Raw genomic sequence first — 24491 nt, 5'->3', positions numbered from 1 at the left:
TATTAAAAAAAAAAAAAAAAACCTGACCTCCCAACTTGTGAGATGGGACCACACACATGAATGTCCCATTGGTCTTGGTGATGGTTTGCACTCCCTGGGTACCATTCTAGTTTATTAATTTAAATAGCTATAAAACTATTAAACATCATCAATACTTTTTCAGACACTCTAGGATAGTGTTTTTTTTAACCTTGTGAGAGGTGTCGGAAATGTAGGACATAAGCAAATCTAAGTTTATTTCATTGTTTTGTTTTGTTTACCTTTGCACATTTGCAGTTTTGAGAAGTAGTTATAGTGCTATACCTGTGACAGCTAAAACTTGTTCCAAAAAAAAAAAAGCAGCCCGATGAGGGAAACCCCTTTGCAACTGACTTGCTCAGTTAATGTGCTATGTTAAAAGTTGGTATTGCTTCTAGTTATGGAGTCACAAGCAAGAAATGTTTGGAGCCACTGCTCTACAATCTTTTAAATGAGTCTCAGGAATTCTGGGCCTCGTTTTGAGACGTGATAAACCACACGGTATTAATTCTTTATGTGGAACGTATTACAACATGTTGCACTATCAACATGAATCAAACAGAATAAGAAAAAGCATTAAAGCCTGTTTATTTTCACCCAAGTTTTAATGTAACAGTTCTGATTCATTCATTGCTGCGTCAACAATTGATGTGTTAAACTCTGTGGGAAAAAAACGTATCATTTCACAAAGCAATATGAAAACATGAAGTTTTTTGTTCCATTGAAGCCGCTAAGTGTGGAATAAACGCTGTACCACTGTTCAAGGTTAAATTCACCCTTTATTTTATTGTTTGGCATGATTCTAATGTTATTACTCACTGTCAGAATATTTACACTATAGAGACAAGACAGATCTTTACATGTGTCAGATATGGAAATTAGTTGTTGTACTTCCTACTGTGTATGTGTATGTGTGTGTGTGTGTGTGTGTCCACACAGAATTACCTCTATCCTATACACACACAAATACAGTATACACCAAGGTTAAAATGGCTGTGGTGTGCCCCCGGTCCCTGCAAGGTTTTTATGTTTGTTGAAAGTCACACTGTAACTAAGATAACCTGTATGAAATGGAGATAAGGGGAGAGTATTATCACTCTTTCTTGCCCCTCTGTCCCTGGCATGAAGGATACTTCAAAAGGCAGCTGGTCTGTCTGTGGTTCAGAAGGAAAGAGAGAGAGGATGACACAAGCCCAGCTTGTCTTTGAATAGCAGGTGCACCTTCCCTTTATTCCGGGACTGAATGAGGAATGATGGAAAAAGCAAAGGATCAAAGTCTGTTTTCTCAATGTCTGCTGAAACACAGCAGAGGCTAGATGGAGAAACACATTTTCATTTGAAATCAGTCAATAGTTGGGCTGTTTGTGTGTATGCATGCGTGTGTGTGAGTGAGTTAGGGCATATGGGAATAAGAGTTGATTCTAGTAAAAGCACTGACACATCACCGTTTCAAATAACAGGCTTTTGTCCAAACCAAAAATTCTCTCTCTTTGTCTCACTAGTCTGAGTTGCCAAGAAAGATTAATAAACATGGCAGCCACTCTGTGAAAATCACAACGCCTTCTGTTGAAACCTCACTGGCCATGCTCTGTCCATGAAAGACTGAGGGTTCAAGGGTTGCAGGGCTACTTGGGAGAGTGGAGCAAGTGGGGTTGTGTGAAAGGCGGCAGACTGGGGCAGCAGAGGGATGGGGTGATGGGACAGCAGAATAGAGGGAAACAGGGAGGATATGGAGAAGGGAGAGAGGTGAAGGTGATGAGTGTGAGACGGGTGGAGAGGGGGGAGCGGGTGAGGGAGCTGAGCTGGGTGTGGGTGGATGACAGGAGAGGTGGATGAGGTGGAAGAGGAGGAGGAGGAGGTGGGCATGGAGAGAGCTGCGTGTTGTAAGATGATATGATGAAGGCTGGAAATGGGGGGGAGGTTAGGGACTCTCAGAGCCATGGGTTGGGTAAAGTTCTCTGGTGGGGTCACTCTGTGTGGGAGTGGGAGGCTGTGCTGTGGTTGCGTTTGCATGGTGTCTGTGTGAAGCGACTGGGTCTGAGGCTGTGAAGGGTTGTGCAAGGCTGCAGGTGTGTACTGTTCCTCTGAAGTCCCACAGTTCTCTGTCTGTGGCGTGTGTGTGTAGTTTGTCTCTGCATGTATCTCTGCGCTCTCCTGCGTCTGCTCCAGGACTTTCTGCATGTGCTCTCTCGCCTGCTCTTGCAGGAGGCGATATTTGTCCATCTCCTCAGCCGTAAAGCTGATTGGCGGAGCTGTCTCTCCACCTGTCTGCTTGTCATCAGTCCTAATCTGCGACAGGCAGAGATTTGGCGTGCTGCTCTGGTTTGACTCAACCATGTCTAGAGGACATTTTTGACTGCGGACGGCCGCTCTAAGCTCCACTCCAGTGCCCTTTGCCACCTCTTTCTCCTCTCCCTCCATCTCCTGACTCTTCTCCAGCAGCCCTTTTTTCCTCCTGGCCTTTCTCTGTATTGCAGGTAGTTTCCCTATGAGAGGGAGAAGCATCCTGGCTGGTTTCTGTGGCTGAGACTTACTAGGGGAGAGTCCTGGAGTTGGAGGAGTTGTACCTGACCTACTTGTGTTGACAAGGGCAGAGGGTCCATGGCTGAGGTCACACTGTGAATTAGACTCCTTGAGCTGAGAAGGGCTTGTGTCACAATTGTTTGTGTTGAGACCCAGGGCTGTGGGAGTGAAAGAGGAGCTGTTGGGTGAGGAATGTAAGAAGGAGCAAGAGGCAAGGCCAGATGAAGTGGACGTGGGGCTGCTCTGCTTCTTTGCCTCCTGAGGGGCCTCGGATGAGGCTCCTGGGGACGTCCTGCTGGAGTTAACTGTCACCCCATCAACTGTAACTCCCGAGCAGGTACTGCTCCTGCTCCACTCCCAGCTCAGCTCGGACATGCTGGTGCTGCTGCAGGGGCTGCAGGAGCGTGGGCTGAGGCATCTGCTGGCCCGCGTGTTGACCACGCTCTGAGGACTGTATGTCTGCGTACTGGTCCACCACTCAGGGCTGGAGAACTGTCTCGAACTTGAGTGTCTGGTGCCTGCAGCTTTCCACACACAGCCTGGGCTGTCTCTGCTGTCTGCCCCTGTCCTGGAGCCTGACCTTGATGTGTGTCCCCCCCTGTCTTCCCAGCTGTCGCTGCTGCCCCACGTCCATCTGTCCACGCTGCATCCTTCCCAGTCTACGTCTTCTGTGCTGAGATGTCTGCCTCTCCTGCCCCAGCTGCTCGGACTTGGGCTAAATCTCGCCACCTGATCCCACTCCACTGCTCTGTTTCTTAATCTCCAACCGCTCCTCAACCTGCCCTCCTCACTTCCTCCGTGACACCCCCCTCTCATCCACTCCCACTGCTCTGTGTCTGACATCAGTCCCCTGTCCCTGCAACCTGAACGCCCTCCCGTTTTCCTACCCCTCTCCGTCTCCTCCCAGACTTCACGATGCCTCGAACTCTTCCTCTTACTATGAATGAATTTCCTGTCCCTGTGGAGGAGTTTTCTCTTTCTCGCCGGGCTGCAACCACAGCTGTTGTCAGGGTAACAGCAGTCAATGAAACTCCTGGGGTTGCTATGGTGACCCCTTTCCCAAAACAGCTTTGAGTTACATCCTGGTGAGAAGGAGTGCACGGAGAAGTGAGACCGCCAGGGGAAAGTCGCTGCGTCTTCGTCTCGATTGCCCTCCCCCTCGTTGTGTCTGTCTGCCGTGTGTCTGGCGAGCTGGGAGTAGGCACTGCAGTGCTCTGCCTGAGACTGGGACTCAGTGCTGTGGCTCCTGTGAGGCCTCCTCTTCCTGACAGAGACAGATACTGGCTCAGCCTCACATCTCCCCAGGAGACAGCTGCTCCCTGCTCTCTTCACCCTCCTCCTCCTCGGCATCTCCCTCATCTCCCTTTGCCTCCTTTTCTTCCCCCAGCTCCCTCCAGCTTCTCCACTCCTCTCTCTGCCAGTGGAGACTGTAGAGACAACACTCCTCACTTTGCACCTTGCTGATTGGTGCTTGTTTGAAGCTTTTTGCTTTTCGCCCCTCTTCCGCTTTCCCTGCCTCTGTTTCTTTGTGCCTTTGGCTTTCCTCTTTTTGGGTGACACTTCTGAGACGCCCACGTTCGGCTGTGGAACGCTGGCACACTTGCACATTGTCTCACTCCCACATTCACACCTGGACGGGCTGATGCACATTCTCTGTGCGCCAGGCTGGGTGACAGACTCTAATTTACAGCTCAGGGCTATGATGGCGCTCTCCCTGATCCCTCTCGCACCCCCTAATCTGCCTCCCAGAGGATTCTGGGAGTTTGTGTCAGAGCTGTCACTATGAGCAGGGTCAAATGGATGGGAGGCTGCCCTTACACAGCTCTCTATACTTACTGTGCATCCTCCTCTTTCTGGTCTTGTTTCTGATGATGAAAGGTTTTTGTTCTTTAGGAACAGGTGTGCTTCTGTCTCCACCTCGATATGCTGCTCTGCCTTGAAATTATCCTCGGCTTTCTCCTGCCTGTGTGCTTTCTGCTCTTGTCTTGTCTGCCTGTGTAAACGGGAAGCAGCGCCCGGTGTAAGAATAGCTGGCACACGTAGATCTGATTCATCTGTGGGAGCGCTCAACTGATTTTGTTGTGACTCCTGCAGATCCTCTGTCAGCTCTGGTTGTTGTCGGTTGCAGCTGTAGGAGATGTGTGGTTGAGATTTGGTGAACTTCAGCAACCTGACAGGCCACCTCAGACGGGCAGAGCCATCTTTCCCCAGCACGTCAATATACCGACTCCCCTCCCTCCCTCCATCTGCTTCTTGCTTTCTCTCTGTCTCGCTATCTGTGTCCATGTACACCCCTGCTGGTTCTGTGCCCCAAAGGGCCCCTTGGGTCTGTGATGGCGAGAATAGTGAATCATGACTCTGATTATCAGGTGCTGCTGTGGAAATAGTAGAGTGTGCTTTCACTATGTCTCTTTTTTCAATCTCCTCCTCTTCTCTGGCAGGATCTCTAGGGATTGGCCCCGTGTCGCTTGATCCAACACTGTCAAATCTGGACTCGTGCTTCTCACTGTCGCTGTGTTTCCCCTCCTCTGCTGCCCCAATTTCCCTGTCAATGTCTTCCATCATCCCCTTTATCCTTTCTTTCATCTGAGCCCTCTTCTCTCTCTCCTCCTCCTCCAGGTCCGAGAAGACGGAGGCGGAAGGCTCGAGCCTGGGACCCCGGCGGGAAAAGCAGAAGGACACACCGAGCCTGCCTCCTGCCCTCCCCCGCCCAGGGAGAGACAGCTGGGGGAAAAAGCCCAGGCAAGACTGGGGGTTCACTACGGGAGCTGGATGTGTGATTAGAGACTCTGCTAGAGTAGAGGCCGGTATCTGACAAGGAGACTGGCGAGGGTCATCTGGCTGGTGGCTGAGACGAGGTGTCCTGGGTTGCGTAGGGGTGTGTGTCTTGGTGTGGTTGGAGGGTTCAGGTTTGTCCTCGGGGCTGCCGTCTCTTTGGTCCACGTCTCTATCTGGCTGCTGTCTCACAGCCCTGACTGCACTCCGTAGTCCAGAAGTCCTTCCTGGGACTCTACATCAAAAAGAGAGAGAAATATTCTTGATTTTAGTTCTTTAGTAACTTGACTTTATTAACCCATTGAAACCTGGAAAGCGTATACGTGGTTTTGTAGTATTTGTATAAGCTCTCAAATACTTTTTGAATTTCATTTCTATCTGCTACAGAGGCTGAAAAATCTATTATTTAGTAGAAGCGTTGACACTTCTGTTGAATTTCCAGAAAAACTTCAGGTTTTAGGGGCTTATTTTAAAATCGCCCAGAGGTTTTACAGGAAGTTTTAGGCGTCAATGGGTTAAAAGGTGCAGTATGCAATTCTAGATAAAGATAGTTGATTGTTGAGGCTCATTCCCAGGTTGTCAAAGAGAGAGAGAGACAGAAGAGGAAGAAAAAAATAAGCAGACGCTTAATATTGGTAGACAAAAGTAATGCTGTTCACATAACATTGCCTGATTATAGGAAAAACACATTTAATTGCACAGGGAATAGGTCCAATCAAGATGATTAGTACGTGATGTATTGTTATTTTTATCCACTGTTTTGATTACTTAAGGACGCAAACCCAGAGGCAAGTTTCATCTGAGTTTCATCTTCTTTACTCATTTTACTTTTTCCATTTCTATCCTCCCTCTTAAAAGAGTGCCAGCAAGTGTGTCTTCATGTTATATTTACCTCACCTGTGGCCTATCTGGGACAACTGGGTGCTCTAACATCTGTGGATACATCCATCAAATCTAAGGAACGTTGACTGGATGTGACATGCTCTAACCCTTCTGGACTCCTGCTCCTGGTCTCATTACACTCACACACCACCACAGACACACACATGTACACTCTCCTCCCACTCACCGCTGTGTTTCCTGTTGCAGCTGTGCGAGCTGGTGCAGGCGTCTGAGAGCTTTCTCCTGTTTGCGCTGGTCCTTCCATGATTTCGAGGCCACGTTACGAGCGAACTCCCTGTGCTTGAGCTCCTTCAGTCTCTGCAGGAAGTGGAAATTAGGGATGATAGAGGGAGGGACGGAGAAAATACGTGGAGGGCGAAGGGTAAAGAGAGGCACAAGAGGGGGACAAAGAAAAGAGAGGAGTGAGTGAGAGATTAGTGTGAGGAAGCTCTCTGCAGGCAGCTGTCTTTCAAACTATCAGTCAGCGGCGTTTGCAGATGTTCTCCTCCAGAGCTCATGTCCAATTAACTCCATTCAGCCCGGAAGAAAGCGTCTTTCCTCCAACACACAGCTTGAAAGCAAACACAACCCAACTGGTGAATAGCAGATTACAGACCCAGTTGAGATGATTGACATCAGTAATTTAATGACGGTTATGCTTTTGCCAGTGAAATTTCCTTCATCAGTCATCACAGCTTTGTTTGAAAGACCTTCTGATCCAATCTTGAGCTGGAGTGTACCAAAGGCACTGATATGCTGGTGCTGAAATTACACGTCACCAAACACAAAAGTACAGCCACTTATTGGCAAAATAACCATCCGAGACACATAAAACTCTCTCTTTCAGTGCTTGTGCATATATATTTGGCTTTCTGGAGTGCCTACCATCCCATAAACTGTGAGCTAAGACAAGCCAGTCAGTCGGTTTTTGTTGGATGCCAAGATCAGAAAACATGGGATTCAAAAAGACATTCACATCTGACTCCCTTTCCATTTCACACGTGGGCTCATTGGAATATACAATCTTTTTTTTTTTTTTCTTTTTTTTTTTAAACATTTGTTCAAAATGTCAAAACAGTGTCAAGTGTAACAAGTATAATAATAACTAGGACTGCGCGCAGTACTGAACGGGCCCTCGCAATACACGCGTGTCGGGGTATGCTGCCGTCGGGGTTGTGCGTTACAGGGGCCAGTCTACACCACCCCTATGAATTTCATTGCCTTAAGTCTTACGGTCTGGACACAGTGGGACTTATTAAATTAAACTGCCGCCAGAGCGCCACCTAGCGGCCGATCAATAAAACCTTCAAGGGTTATCCTCAGGAGGGCATTGACAATAAGTATACCAATTTTGGTGTTAATCCGACCAACCAATGTGGAGATATAAAATACTTCAATTTAAAGAGCGCCACCTAGAGGTCATCGCCCAAAATTTTGCAGAGAGGCTCAGGGGCTCATGGGGAAGTAGTAACCTGAGTTTCATGTCATTCAGACACACCAATGTGGAGATATGCAACACTTTGTGTTTTGTGTTGATAATAGCGCCACCTGCAGGAAGTTGTTATTTAATAACTTGAGTATTCTTTGGGTAATCAAAATTCTTTTAATAACTTTTTGTCATGAGGGTCCATAGATGCTGTGTGCAAAGTTTGGTGCAAAACGCTGAAATTGCCTAGGAGGAGTTCGAAAAAGTAGGTTTGCGACATTTTGCGCATTTGCGAAAAAAAACGTTAGGCGAAAATGGGAGTGGCCTATATCACGAGATTCAGCACAACTCAGTGAACGCGTGGATATAAGTTTTTTGAATGTGCGATAAAGTATGTGGGAGTTATTAGTCAAAACGCACTTTCCTTTATTATAGCGCCACCTAGTGGTGGAAATTCAGGATGACAATAGATTATAAAATTTTTCACCAGGTGTGACTTATATTTAAAGTTTCATGAGTTTTGGGGTATGTTCAGGCAGTGAAAAATGCGATCATTTGGGAAGAAGAATAAAAAAAAAAATAATAATAAATAATCATTCGAAATACAATAGGGACCTCGCAGGTCGTTGCCTGCTCGGGCCCTAATAATAAAAATAATACATAAAATAAAATGCAATCAGATAAGGAATAACTAATAGTAAGAAGAATTACCAAAAAAATTAAATAAATCAATAAATAAATAATTAAATAAATAAAAAGCGAACAACAAATACACGGAACAAAACAAAAACACAAATAGGTCACCCACTGCTAAATAAAAGTCTAATAATATGTTCACTTAAGCAGAGATAAATAAAAAACATTCCCAGCATGCTACAAAATCACACAAGAAAAACTCACAACTAGTAGACAATCAGGGTGGCTACTCAGGAATAGCCGTAAAAATCAATCCCTCAACATGTGCAAAAAATGGACCCCAAGTTTTATCAAACTTTGGAAGACAACCATGTATGGAGCACCTAACCTTCTCCAATTTTGGAATATACAATCTTAGTATCTCCACCTACGGCTTGACAACTACCTTTGTAAAGGTGTGTAGCACATGATAATTTAATAATTTCCTGATAATGTAACAACTTCTGAAAATGTAATTCATTTGGCACTTGTGATACACACAATGTAATCAGTAAGAAATGTATTATATTAATCATGACATGTTATTACATTATTGGTCTAATTATTACATTATCGGGTTTTATTACATTTTTATTTTTACATTGTGCCAAATGTATTACATTTTCAGGAGTTATTACAATATCAGAAAATTATTACATTATCAGGTGCTACAAGGTGTACCACTTAAACTATCAAGCCAATCAGAGTAGATTGAGCTATTTTTCTACTTGGAGGCTTAAAGAGAAAGGTATAACAATGGAGCATTTTTAGACAGGTATATTGAAAAATAGAGAGACAAATTAGGGTGTTTTTTGCAAAGTTAAAAATGAAAGCAGAGCAGAAACTCAAAACACAGATATAAATAGGGCTTTCACAATTGCAACATTTTTGTCGGATGATACATCGTCTCATAGATAATTGTGTTAAACTACATTGCCATTTTACCATTTTTATGCCACTGATATAATATCACAGCTTTGCAAATACCAATTAACTTGTAATACTAGAGAATATTCACACATTGGAGACTGAAAATCCTAAACAATATATCAAAAGGACTCTAGCACTCTAGTTAATAAATACTGCACTTAAATAAACATTTAGCATTTGGCACAGTCATTCATTCTTTAACAGACAATTTACTGCTGGTCCACAATGGTTAGGACCTTTGTTAACCTCAGCAGAGTTTTTTCTGTTCTTTCGGCTGATGTACAGGTGCAACACTCAAGTCTCATAATGTTTAGGCAAACCCTGCTGTTTTAATGACATTTGAAGGCTAAATGTGGGTGACATTCTGCTGTAAACAAACACATGTAAACAGAGCAGGCAATATTGAGCGATATAGGCACATGACCTTGATCATTTTTGCTGAGCTTTATAAATCGATGTTATAACCATTATGGCAGGCCTAAGTATGAACCTGAAAATAAGTATAATAAGTCCACTTTGAATGGCAGAAATCTCAGTTGAAAAATGTTAGACCATTACGTGTGTGTGCGTGTGTGTGTGTGTGTGTGTTTGTACTTCCTACATAGTGAGGACCGGAACACGTTTTTAACCAACAGAGTGAGGACATTTTTGCAAAGTGAGGACATTTCGGCCGGTCCTCACTTCTTTAAAGGCTTTTTTGAGATTTCAGACTTTGTTTTAAGGGTTAAAGGTTACATGATAATGATAAATAACTGAAACTGTATTGTGTGGTTACAAAACTAACTTAAAATTATAGTGAAAATGTCCTTCATTTTCGTCTTCGTCAACTTTTTTCATACATAATGAAGATGGATCAGACAAAGGAAATAAAGGCAAAATTTACTGTGACCTCTTTTAATCTCCCACCCAACAAATACCCCATTACAAAAAACTAAAACTAATGAAAACTAAACTAAAACTAGCAAACTCACTCTAAAAAACTAATAAAAACTAACTAATTTTGAAAACAAAAATTCATAACGAACTTAAAACTAAAACTAATGAAAAATCTATTAAACCTTGCAAGGGAATTCACTGTTCCAATGAGGGTCCTCACAAAGATAGAAGTACAAGAAGGTGTGTGTGTGTGTGTGTGTGTGTGTGTGTGTGTGTGTGTGTGTGTGTGTGTGTATGGTGTCCACATGCCACAGTGTGAGTGATTCCATTTTGAGCAAGCTGGTGGGTCTTCACCCGAATCATAGTGCATAAAAAATTAACAATTAGCTCCATTTTGTGTGTGTTTTGTGTGAGTGTGTGTGTGTTTGTAACGATGTGTCTACAGCCACTGCGCCAGTCCTCTCAGGGAAACAATGATACATGCCTCTCTCTCCAGTTTCCTTTTCTGACACACTTTAATCCCTGCTTTATCCATGCTTGGCAGGTGTGCTTGTGTGAGCCAATGTGCATGTTGGTGTGTTTCTATTTGTCTGTGCATGTGTGTGTCTGACGGCTAAAAGGGGACTAAGGAGTTTGGGAATAGCTGCAGCATGGTGCACCACTATCCCTCCTATCTCCCGTCTTATTCTCTCTCGCTTCCCACTATATTTTACCTCAGTATGCAATCCACCCAAGGCTTACAATTCAGGATTTGTTGTTTATTTTATATATTTGTGAGTTTATCCTGTAGCATAAGTTGCAACAGGATTACACCACTCTCACTTTTAGATTATGTTACACTATTATCCACCCCAACAGCGCGTATCTCACACACACACATGCACACATCAGATTAGCCCCTCAGACATCAGATTTATTTATACACTCACTCTCTTTCACACCCAGATCTTATGCTGGAGCTGACAGTCGTCAGGTTAATCTCTGCTGAGTCTTACACAATCGGGTGTCTTTTTACATTATTGCTTGATGCTTAACATCCCACTGTCAGCTCACTGAAGGCAGCTTTAAGTATGTGCCAGCGGAGCAGCACTTGTGGGTCTATAGCCCTTAAACATGTACATACAGTATAGGTGCTCGTGCATTGTAGATGTGTGCGAGGTCACGTGTGCGTGTTTGTTAGTGTGCGGTAAGGAGCTTTGAGGGCCTTTGATGCCAAACTCATTCTATGGGAAATATTAATCATGTTCAAGCAGAGACGCATGCATAATGAACGACTGCGGACAGAGCCAGGAAACGGAGGAAGAAAAGATCAGAGTGGTTGTACTGTAGCTGTCCGTGGCAATGACCGAGAGAGAGAGAGAGCAGTCTATAATAGATGGAATATATGAAGATGAATTCTTCCTCGTTCCTCTTACGTTTGCACTCTGCCAGTTTATTGTTCTCTCCTAAAAACAGGTCCCACTGCAGGCAAACCTGTAGCTATATTTAGAGCCAAACAGAATATTGCGAGCAGAAACATTTTCACTGAACACACAGGGCAGAGATATTTCCGTTTAAAGCGGATACTTTTGTCTTGGAGATGATGTCATGTCCCCAACAGCGGGAAGCGATATTACTCTTGCTCTCCAACATGCCAGTCAAGCGATGTGCTGTGAAGCTCAATCCGTCTGTCAAAGCCCCGATCAATATTCCTTTAGATGTGTTAAGGAGTGCTCAGGCTGAGGCAACTATGGATGAGTCAGAGTTGATTCATATCCACCAGGGCCTCAGAATGAGGGATGATGTATTCTTAGGTAGCATGTGAGGGGCCATGCTAATGGGCTGATTGCTCTTTTATTTAAAAAGGGAGCGTAATTCTCTTGTAATGAGCAATTTCTGTAATCAGCAGTAAATGCTGATAAAGCGCTGCATTCAGACATGTTTATCCCTGAATCGATGACAAGGAAAGGAGACAGCAAACGCAATCAGCTTCTATTCTCTAAAGCCAATACTCCTGCAGGGAAGCTGTCTTCAGCTAGAATTTCATCTGTTGTCTGCTCAGTAGGCAGTGTGCGCATGCATGCCTTTGTGTGTGTGTGTGTTCGTACAGTGCCAGTGGCCACTGTCAGCTCAGTGCCTCATGCAGCTCGTTTCATGTGCCTGCCGCTGGCTAAAACAAAGCATTAACATTGGCCTGCAGTTGCTTCGATTCATTTTCAAAGAACAATGACAGTGAAGGAACAGTCTTATTTAATGTTTATTTCATGTTGCACAGTGTGGGCGTTCAGAAGTGGGAAGTGGCTTGGCTTGGTGGAGAGATTGCTTGTGTTTGAGGACGAGTGTGTACACGGGGAAGTGCATGTCTGTATGTTTTTGTATGTGAGTGTATGCCTTGGCATGACAACAGATAGCTGTAGGAGTATGTGCTATCAGCAGAACCTTCAGCTTGTTAGTTCAGAGTGGAGGTTGTGTATGAAAATGGATGTGAAAGCCGAATGCAGGAGAAAAACCTGCTGCCGGGCCTTTTCCTAATGGTCCATTGGCCTCATCTTGTCCAAACCGGAATAATAGAATCATACTAGTATGGAGCTATGACTAATAGCTCCATGTTTTATTTGGTTCAGAATATTTATTTTTCTTTTGAGGGAAGTACAAATTGGAGAATAAAGTGAATTCTGGAGCAGCATCTTTATGTACCAGACACATGCAAATCAAGTGCTCTAAATTTTGAACGGAAGATAAATTAATCTTCCATAATCATAAATGTGGGACTTGGGGATTACGTAAAACTTGCTGTGCATGGACTGATTTATTTTTATGTTTCAATTCATCTTGAATTGGCTACTGTTTTTTTTCTTTTCTGCAGGGTTAAGGAAAAAAATGTATCCACCTGATTCAATTCCTCCAGTCGATTTTGCTTTTATATTTATTGTAGCCTAGTTATTCACCTGGTTCAATATCTGGGTCACATTATTTCTGATTCAGTATAAACCTGAATGATCTCCTGGGACCTCTAACAGCTCAAAACACACTTAACATTGTTTTATCACCTTGATACTTCTAATTTCCCTAATTTTATGAGAATTGCTTTGCTTTTAATGGTCCACCAAAGGTGGCCCTTTACTTCTGTAGACTCCAAATTTGAAACATGGTTAAATAAAATGGGTTTTCATGTGCTCTATATCTGTGATTGATGTGGACAGCATTTTTATGCAGGACTATTCAAATTTGCATAAGTACTTTTTTACATCTTGGGTTTTAATAAGGTCAGAAGATAGGACATACTTTTTTTTTTACTTTGCAACTGTTACTCCTAGACATAGCAGCTGGGTAAAAATGTCAACTGAACCCAATGGCTTCTGATTCATATTTGTATATTGTGCATAGAACTATATTTCTATTGTACACTTGATATTAAACTGTATATATACAGTTTAATATCAAGTGTACAAAGTTAACAGCACTACAAAGAAAGAATATATATATTCTTTGTAGTGCTGTTAACTTCAGTTGCCTTGGATGGGATCAATAAAGATCTCAGCCTGTTAAAATAGAAATCTAAAGTATAAATGCAGATCTGTGCGTGTGCGTGTGTGTGTGTGTGTGTGTTCTTGTATTTCCTACATAGTGAGGACCGTAACATGTTTTTAACCAACAGAGTGAGGACATTTTTGCAAAGTGAGACATTTCGGCCGGTCCTCACTTCTTTAAAGGCTTTTTTGAGATTTAAGGTCTGTTTTAGGGTTCGGGTTACAAAAAAATGATAATTATTATCACTGTATTTTGTGGTTAGAACTAAAATTATTGTGAAAATGTCCTTCGTTTTCATCTTTGTCAACTTTTTTCATACATAATGAAGATGGATGAGACAAAGGAAATAAATGCAATATTTACTGTGACCTCTTTTAATCTCCCACCCAACAAATACCCCATTACAAAAAAACTACAACTAACACTAAAACTGGTAAAAACTAAACTAAAACTAAAGCATTTCAATAACTAAAAACTAAATTAAAACCAAGTGAATCTGAAAACAAAAATTCACAACGAAATTAAAAACTCAAACTAATGAAAAATCCAAAACCATTATAACCTTGCAAGGGGATTCACTGTTCCAATGAAGGTCTTCACAAAGATAGAAGTACAAGAATGTGTGCATGTGTGTGTGTGTCAGGATACATTGTATGTGCGAGTATCTGCCTGAGTTGAGGTGTTCCACCTCTGTGTGTGTGCTTGTAAGAAAAGATGTGGTTGTCACACTTCTACTGTTACCTGCTGGGAAACTGTACCCAATGGGCAGATTGACATAGAAATATGAAGCAGCTTTCCGTCAACACACATAATACTAACACACCCAAATTCAATGACAAGGGATCATAAAAAAGTGTCTGCTTATGCACTGTTATGTGTGTGTGTGTGTGTGTGTGTGTGTGTGTAGCTGAAGTGGTGGTGCATCCCATGTACCTGTTTGTGTGCATGGTCGTAGGAGTTGATGTGGTTGTCAAACTCCTGGTGTCTGAGGTACTGCTTGTGACACAGCTCACAGTAGAAAAGAGCCTTCAGATCCTCCACTGAGCAGCCCAAAGCCCTCTCTGCACGCTCCTGGAGAAACAGACAAGATGAGAGAACGAGTGAGTGCGTTGGAGGGATAGGGGGAGAGAAAAATGAAAGAGAGACTCAAGATTGAGGCATAAACAGAGACACATAAAGGGTTAGAGGGGCAGAGATAGAGAGTAAGAGGGGAGGGGGGAGGGGGGTTGAAAGAATGGCAGATTGTTAGCCATTTAGAGCAAATCTGCATCCCAGAGACATCAGCAGTAATAGCCTCTACATGTGCTCTGCATAAAACTGTTAAACGGCTTCCCATTAAAGTATGCTGCCTTTGCTGCTACTGCTGGAGGTTGGACAAAGGCACTGAAGCCCTGTGCTCATGGCAACTTGAGCCTGGGGACACATTTAATACAGCCACTGTAATAGAAACCTGCGTATGCACTATAATAGCAAATAGTCTGACTGCAGAGAAAGTGGCAATTGTGGCCGACAGACAGAAAAACTGAGCATCTAAAATGCACAACTTAGTGTTTTGTACACTGGCAAAGATCGTGCATGAGAAGAAAGTTCCAGACAAACACACACACACACACACACACACACACACACACGCACACCATGTTGCATAAATGGACAGACATATACACATGCACTGTGCAAATGGCACATGGACCTCAGGGGATAAATCGCTTGTCTGCGTGCTCACATCAGCCAGAGGGCTTTCTTTTTTCTTCTTCTTCTGGTCCGAGGACATGCACGGTGTTGTGTACAATAAATGTGTGTGCTTGCGCGCTCATGTTCAGGAGTATGTGCGCATTCATGCCATGCTCTGCTTCAGAATGTAATTTCCCTGAGGCAGGGGGCTGCCAATAAACACTATTGAATTCTGTTCTACACTGACATGATGGGAATTTAATTTGAGGTTGTCACTTCTTTCTCTCACTCTCTATCCTCCTCTGCTTCTTTCCCTCCCTCCGTCCATCTCCTGGCTCTTTCTCCCTTTCTTTCCGCAACTCTTCTGCTGTTCCCCTATTTCCTCTAACTCACTCTTTTTCTCCTTTCCTTTATCTCTCCTTTTATCCCCTCTATTTGCCTTTTCCTCTCTGTCTGGCTTGCTCCTTTTCTGTTTGGTGAGCCTTGGGTCATGCAGTGACAGAGTCTATTGGCCCCAATTTGCTTCAGTAATATGCCTGCACACAGGAACAGAGGTGAGAAGAAAAGAGAGGGAGGATGGGAATGCAAGCGAGAGAGGAAATGACCCCTGCCTGCCCTGGCAGACACACACAAAGAGACACGCACAAACACCTAGCATTATTACCACAGAGTCTAACGATCTGTGCTGTACACGCCATCACTTTTCACACATATTACTGATATATCCAGGTATTCTCTAACTACACACACACACACACACACACACACACACACATTTACACACACACATACACAGTGAAAAAAATGTCCTTCCTCTGGCTCTTTCCATCTGGCCTTCAGTCACACCAGGTGAAGGAACGACGAGGCTGTCAGGACTCTCCTATAGTGAAATCACCAGAAAGGTAACTAATATACATTGATCCTGTGTTGCTCTGGGCGTGTGTGTGTTTATCGATCTGCCTTGCAGGCTTAAGTCACGACCAGCAAATGATCCAATCACCCAGAGCGGCCTTCCTATGAGTGCTGCCAGCCTGATGAGATTAAGATAATGAAGGCTGTGTATTTGTCAACCTTATGCAAGATTAAAGGAGCAGTGTAAGTGCACGTCTTCACATACTTTCTATATGTGTGTATATGTGTGTGTACGCTCTGCTTTGTACCCCCTAACCCTTTCTTCTCACCTCTCTGTGTTCTGTCAGGGTAATTATTTTGAAGAGAGAAAAATGTATGCGGCACGAGGGGTGTATGTACATGAGAGCAAAGGTGTGACTGCATGAAAGTGTGTTAATAATTTGTTGATGTCAGAGAAATCCTGACATGTGATTGCCCATTTTCCTGCTGAATACTAAACTCAAACAGGAGAGCTTTCATTTTGTTTCAATATATACAGCTCATAGCATTTCTGCCCTGATGCACCAACACAGAATGCATAGACACACTTAGAAAATATACACAAACACACTTATGCATGCACGGTCACACACAGTCTGTCAACCTGATATACCAGTGCTAAATTAATCTAGACCTCAATTTACCTCACTAGCATAAATCTGTTTGCAGAGGAAGCACGACTGATATGTGCAGACCTGAATGGACAGTGATTGTTTGCATGATTATGTGTGTGAGTGTTTGTGTGCGGCGGTGTGTGTTTTTATGCTTCTTTTTTCCTCCCTCTTTCGTTTATCCCCAATTGGTGGGAGAAGTGCCACGTTATTCCTCTTCATAGCTGAAATTATGCCACAAATAAGAGTCGTTGTGAACCATAACTGGAGTTTCAGGCACACACACGCATGTAATTCAATGTTTAGAGCTTCTGTTGAAATGAACAGGTCACGCTTAAAGTGTTTTACACACGTGGTGTGTCAGTGTTTGAAAATGCGTGCCCAGGAAAGTAATGATATACAATGTATTCATGAAAAACTCTTCAGAGAGACAAAGTCCCTTGAGGAACCTCTGCAGAGTTCTGCAGATTGAAGCTATAACAGCCCCTCTCTGATGCAATCACCCCGTCAGAGCCATTGTACACATTCAAACTGCCCTCTTGCTTTTTTCTGCTGATCTGACTTTTATAGCTTATAAAATCAAAAATGACCCACATAAGTTGTAAGGATGCTGTAGGAAGATGTGGAGATTGCAAATAAGCTTTTCAGAATTCTCTGTCTGTTGACCTTAAAGACTGCAGACATACGGAGAACCAGAGACTCAGATAATGGTTTTGATAAGGGCTCAGCATCCTTAGGCACGGCTGCCACGACTGGCACACGGTGGCTTAACCAGTGGAACACAAGCAATAAATGAACAAGAGAGTTTTTTGAAAATGTTGTAGTGCCCTCACATCTGCATGCAACATTCTTGAATAGTGCTCATATTTCTGATTGTTACTTAACTCTCCCTTTTTGACATTTGCTGCTTTTGCAACATTTTGTAAATGAGTGCATGCCATTTAAAGCAGTACACTCAAATGGGAACCCTGCTTATAATTTGTACCTACCTTGTACTATTTATTAAGTTTATTCCTGCCGAACCAGATTGCTGGATGGGTGGGAGGGTCATTGATTTCAACTCTGATGTGATGTTTTCATAACCTCTTTGTACCTTCAAAAGTACCGGCTGGACTAATTACCTGGATCTTTCTTGGTCAAAACACAGCTTTAAACTATTTAAAATAAAGAAGCTCTCTGGACCCCCTGTGAAGTTTAACGAATCCTACACTTAAAAAAATAAGTCATTGGATGAACTCAATTCAATTGTGGGCAGAATTTCCATCCAACAAATATATGTAGCCCAAACTCAAAAGAAGTGCATTAGCAAGTTAATGTAGCTCACTTTTTTACATTTGGTGGAACTCAAATTAAAAACATGTATGTATTGTATTTAAATTAAGTTACGTCAACTCATTTATGTCGAGGAGAGCTAAAATAAAGAAATTGTGTTCGTTCAACCTAAAAACATAGAATTGGAAAACTGAAACTCATTCTTTTTGGGTTGAAGGGAAGGACAGGGGAGTAAATTAATACAATTTAGGTTACACTTCTCAAACTACTTTTGATTTGAGTTTAATTGATATATTTTCATTAGACAAACAATACATTAATGTGTCACATCTAAGAAGGGCTTGAATCATTTTTTTGAGTGTAGTGGGTGTTGGGACCCACAGGTTGGGAGCCAATGGCCTACATGAATGAAAAAAATAGACTAAATAAAAAATAAATGTTGATATAGTGTCATAATTAAACTTAATTTCAACCTTAATGTTTATTTGGGACACTGATTAAAAAGAAAATGTGAAAATGGCACTCAATATCACCCCTGTTTAGATAATAGTTGAATAGTTTGTTATTAGCTATTTAACATCCATATGTCCAGTGACTAAGTTAAAAACAACCACATCTAAAAAAGTGTTTCATAAAATGTGGCTTAAAACTGGATTAAATGTCAGTTTCTGGCAGACAACCCCATCGCTGTCACAAGCGCAAAGGAGATATGAAAGCATTGACAGGTGACCAGTTAAACAGTAATGGACCGCTACTTTAATTAAAAACTCTGTACTTTGCTGCATTATCCGCGGTGCTAACTTAATGTCCTGAATTTCTTCTACAGAACCCTTAATGCTCAGAGAGATGAAGATAATCGTGTAAACTTCATGTGCAGTGACTTGAATATGTTCAGTGCAGTGTAATTTTTGCACAATTTGTTATGATGCAATCAATTACATTCAAATAAGGAATTCAACGCGTGTACAGACACCTACTGTACTTGCGCTTAATTGTTTCACTCGTCTCACTGGTCACTTTCTCGCCGGTTGTAATTAAATATTGAACAGCATTTTCATGCATGGCTAGACTCATCCTAGAGAGAGTTTGAGAGAGGACTAACAGACTTATAGTACAAACACTTACTCTGACACAGCGTTTTGAGAACACTTTACTGCCTTAATTTGACACCATTCCCATTAAAAGGGGATGTTTAGATGGGACATAATGCGGGAAGAGATCAACTATAGGCTTAACCAAATGGGATGTCACTGTGTGAGGAAAATAAATAAATAAAGAATAAAAACAACTTTATTTAAGCCTACAATTATGATGAGATAAGCCCTCAATACACATAAAGAATGAGATTGTGATGTAAATATGCATGTGCAGAATTATAAAGCTGCTTTTTGCACTTTTCTTTTCCGTCCCCCTTGTGCCTGTTTTTCTTTCTGCTTTTATCAGCATGTGGATTAGTGACTGTGACTAGATGAGCATAGGCAAGTGGTGCATGCTTGAATACCATTTGCAGAGAAGTGTGAATTTTTTGGCTTGGTCGTAGTGAGACCAAATTGGTCAGATGTGTTAATTGTTAACAGCAGGGCAACACAAGTTTTAATTGCAATCTTGGTTCCGTATGAAATTCAAAACATATTTGAAGTAGCAAAAAATAGGCCGAAATAACACTCAGCATGCATAATAAATCCAGAGGGAGAGAGAGAAAGAGAGAGAGGGAGGCAGAGAGCCCAGTGGCTACATTACTGCTGGTAACAGATTCTCTCTGTTCAAATATATTAACTGAGGAGAACTTCTTCTGCAGGGGGTAGAGATGGTAAAACTTCATGCATATGGCTTACTTTGAGGAAACCATTGTTACAGTAATTGCAGTTGCAGAAATGATACAAGCCCAGGCCATTTAAGGTTACATGCTAATTATCCAAAATGATCTCACAGAAATCCGTGAAATAGCCACGGAATCACTCAAATTTCCGTGAAACTGACACGGATTTTTGTACAATGCAAGTTAATGCCAGTCATATCCCGTGGCTATACCAACATACAAAGTGATTATGTACATTCACTGAGTGAATTTTTAGAAAATAAAACATATATTTCTCGCTAGAAATGTGATCAAAATCCATTTTTATGCAGAAACTAAGTCAAAATATTGATTTTTTTCACTAAAAATGAGAGAACTGTCCGCCATGTTTTTTGTTCTGACCGCCGGGACCTTGAAAGTCACGTGACTTGGAACAAACCAATAGCCACGGGATATGACTGTCATTAACTTGCATTGTAGCGAAATCTGTGTCAGTTTCACGGAAATTTGAGTGATTCCGTGACTATTTCACTGATTTCTGTGAGACCAGGTTCTAATTATCATTATGATTCTTTATGAACCCTCTATAGTGCTGAATATGTCTGTAATAACGCCATGATCACGCATTGCTTCTGCATATTATCTGCTATCACGTCTTATCATGATTTGCAGAACTTCTCCTCGTCGGTTCCTGTTTTTTTTTTTTTTTAAAGGTTACATATTTTCTCTGTTCATTTACTCATGTTGCTATTTTTACCTTTTATTCTACCAACTGGAGTACCCACAGACTGCAGAGGCATGCTTTTCATCATATCTCAGAGGTGCTTTATTCCATCATTCCTTTTTTTTCGAGACTTTCCTCCCCCATAGGTTGTTTGTACTGCAGCTTAAAAGGACCCATATTCATATTTATTGTTAGCAGTGACTTCTAGTGGTCGTAGTAATTGTAAAGGACGTCTTAAGTTACCATAAGCAAGTATTTTTGGTGCCTAAACCAAAGCAAACCATGACAATTTCACAACTTAACAACATGTTTGAAACAGAGATTGATGAGCTCCTGTGGGTTATATGTAAGGGTTGAAGCAAACAACCTATTTGGACATACACTACCGGTCAAAAGTTTTAGAACACCCCAATTTTTCCAGTTTTTTTATTGAAATTCAAGCAGTTCAAGTCAAATGAACAGCTTGAAAGGGTACAAAGGTAAGTGGTGAACTGCCAGAGGTAAATAAAAAAAGGTAAGCTTAACCAAAACTGAAAAATAATGTACATTTCAGAATTATACAAGTAGGCCTTTTTCAGGGAACAAGAAATGGGTTAACAACTTAACTCTATGGCGTCTTGGGCTATTTTGTCCATTTTTGAATTCTTTTCATGTCTTTGTAAGTCATTTTGTGTCTTTTTTTTGTCATTTTGTGTCTTTTGGTGTCTTTTTTGTCATTTTGTGTCTTTTTTTGGTCATTTTGTGTCTTTTTTAGTCCTTTAGTTCAACATAAAATGTGATTTTGAATCTTTTTTTTACTTTCAAAACACTATCATGCTCAATAAAGAATTTTAAATGTTGCAAATGTGCAATAATTTCAGAGTACACTGAGACATTAAACTGCATCATTTTCATTTTCACCATCAAGTTGGTGTGTTCTAAAACTTTTGACCAGTAGTGTATGTTTTGGAGTAATTTGTTTTATTTTTTAATGACTTTGTCAGTCAGTTTCCTAATAATTTCATACCATTGTTTTTGGTTTCTGTTTTAATTAGAGCCTGGATGTATTGGGGTCCTGGGGGACCAAAAACAAAAGCACTCAATTCCACCAATGCACTTTTAATACATGGAACTATTTCTTGAGTGCATGTTTGCCTAAAATTACTGAAAACTTTATGATAATGGAATCAACGGATAAGCTTTTAAGAACTAATGTGGATTGTACTTGTGACAAAAAGCTGCAATTAATATCCAAGAAAAATATATAATTTTATTTTACACAATATGCAAATTTAACTGGAACTTTCCTAAACAAACAATAATATTTCTTCCCAGATGCCATTGTTAACATAATTAATAATATATCAAGAATAAATTAGTTAGTCTAATTTTGCTATGATGGTTATAAGTTAAAGTACACTATGCTAGGCTGAAGGTTAATTATTAAAGTATTGGTTTTATTTTTGACAAAAACAATTGAAATACAACAACCAACTGACTAAAAAAATGCATGTGTCTGTGATTCAGACACTTAAATATCAACTGTATTTACTGTATTCATACAATTTTTTAAGCAAAGAAATATTAAACGACAGGATATGAAAAGAAGCAAAAAATGTATCCTCAATACATTGTTGCCTGTCACAAAGCAACATTTTGAGAAGTACAAGAAAAGGTTATCTGCCTTTTTAAAATGAATACGGCTACACAATGCTTTGGAGAGGAGAGGAGAGGAGAGGAGAGGAGAGGAGGAGAGGAGAGGAGAGGAGAGGAGAGGAGAGGAGAGGAGACGAGAGAGTGACGAAGGGCTAAACTGCAGGACATTCATGAATTCAGAGAACTTATAATTGCTACTGTGCCTTGTGAGAACAATTCAATAAACAATTCATAACTGTTTATCAAGCCCAATTAAGCCTTTAATTATCTTCAGCTATAATTATCACCCTAACTTGGCCACTGTAATGAATAGAAACAATTCCATTTGTGTTAAAAAATAATTCAGCAAATCTGTTTGTCCCGCTCAGTCCCCGTCTCTCAGTCTATTTACATGTATCTGCCTCTCTCTTCTCTTCTCTGCCCGTCTCCAAAGTGTTGCAGTAATTCTCTCCATCAGACACACACACACATACATTCACATTCACACATGCACATGTGCAGAGAGTCTGGCGGTGTGAGAGTCTGGCGCTGCCGTGTTGATTTCTGGCCATTCTTCTGTAGCTAATGACAGCTGACCTGAGGGCTGAGTTGCTTGTTACTGTAATGACCTGTAGATCTTGGTGACAGACACACACACGCGCACACACACACACACACACACACACACACACACACACACACAGGAGCACAGACTGCCAAACAGGATAGCTGACTGTTAATGAGATGATGTTTTCAGCCATAATGCATTTCCCTTGACTGCCTTTAATATGCGTCCATGGCCAGTACCCCACATTTATTCATTTGATGTGTGTGTGTATGCTTCTGCATGTGCGCTCCAGCATGTGTTTTTGTTTATGTGAAACCATCTGATAGTGTTTTGTGTACTTTTTTTGTGTGCTCCAGATCATTAAAGCCAGTTAGAAGTATGGCCAAGACAAGCACATTGAGCCACCATCGCCAAAACCGCAGATGTGCCGACCGTAGATACGGTTTCTTTACAGCCAAAAGGACAGATGTGTTAGTACCACTGAGCTACGTCATCCAACACACTGCCAGCAAACAACTCTGTGAAGGAGACAGTAGACAGCCTGAAATAATTCACAATACGAGCTTACCACTAGGTACACAGAAAAGCACAGAATGTATCTCAATCAGCCAGTGTAAGGTGTTCTCTGACTCACGTCTCTGTCTAAACTGCGTGCTATCTTGGGCACCGGCCTTTACACCATGAATCACCAGCATTAGTCCGCTCTTTTCCTTTGTGTCTTGCTCAAAATATAACCAAGTGTTCCATCTCCCTCTGACCTTTCAAGTTGAGCAGCATGCAAGAAAACTGGATGAATAAATGATGAAGGGATTACATTAGCTAATTTGCCCTGTGCCCTTTGTTGCCTTGTTGAAATCAGGAGTGCATCGTCCTTAAAATGAGTCTGCATCTTTGTAACAAATGTTAATCTTGTCCACCACTCTATGAACTGCTAAGACCTTCACAGTCACCAGATTTCAACCCAGTGCAGTTTACTTTTTAGCACAATAGTATGAGTGAAATGTGTCAATATTCATGGCACTGACCAGCCAGTTGGAGATTCTCCAGGAGCTGCCAACTCTGGAGTGTGAGTCAAGAGGAGAAATATTCTGGTGAATTTACATTTCCTCACCAGTTTCTCCAGGAGTTCCCAGTTTTAACACTGCAAACCTGACTGAGGTGAGTATCTGGTTTATTTATTGTATATATTGGTAAGCAGATGCTGTTTCTCTTTTGATTTCGTGATTTATGTTGTTTTAGGGCAGGGGTTCCCAAAGTGTGGTGCGTGGACCCCTGGGGGTGCGCGAGATGAAAAATATAATGGCGGTCTGATAATTACACATTTTTTTCCCCACACAATAAAGAAGTGTAAATAAACATTTCCTTTGTAAAATGTAAAATCAAAAACTGTAATAGTAATTAATTAATAAATGCAGGCTATTCAAAATGCTAGCATCTCAAAATCATCTCAAAATAAAGCGTCTTCCATGTTTCCAGCCTGTGTTATGATGACGGGTTGTTTAGCTCCACGCTCATTTAAACTTGCTGCATTTTTTGTTCAACGCGGCTCAAAATATTATAACATTTTCCCCAAATTATCTGCTTTCTGCCTCTGATCCTGAGCCTGTCATCATCCTCTTTGCTCTTAAAAGTGGAAGCTTCAACATAACTTTGTTGTATTATATTGAAACTGTTTCAGATTTATTCAAATACGAGAGCTCATTGTTGTGATGGTGATTATTTAA

At 41.6% G+C, this 24491-nt stretch overlaps 1 protein-coding gene across 1 annotated transcript in view; it reads right to left on the bottom strand.

The window, feature by feature from the left end:
* Positions 1–777: 777 nt before the first annotated feature.
* LOC131976598 (G patch domain-containing protein 8-like) overlaps positions 778–24491 on the bottom strand; it is a 42891-nt gene continuing 19177 nt past the window's right edge. The window contains exons 3-5 of the mRNA XM_059339698.1: positions 14549–14686; positions 6386–6516; positions 778–5551 (exon numbers count right to left, since the gene is read on the bottom strand). Coding sequence (XP_059195681.1) covers positions 1570–5551; positions 6386–6516; positions 14549–14686 — 4251 coding nt within the window. The 3' untranslated portion in view covers positions 778–1569. The remainder of the gene's footprint in view (positions 5552–6385; positions 6517–14548; positions 14687–24491) is intronic.

Source organism: Centropristis striata, chromosome 8 (assembly GCF_030273125.1).
Source record: "Centropristis striata isolate RG_2023a ecotype Rhode Island chromosome 8, C.striata_1.0, whole genome shotgun sequence".
NCBI lineage: Eukaryota > Metazoa > Chordata > Actinopteri > Perciformes > Serranidae > Centropristis > Centropristis striata.
The sequence above is the reverse complement of the archived record's forward strand: the minus strand, read 5'-3'. Positions and strand labels throughout refer to the sequence as shown.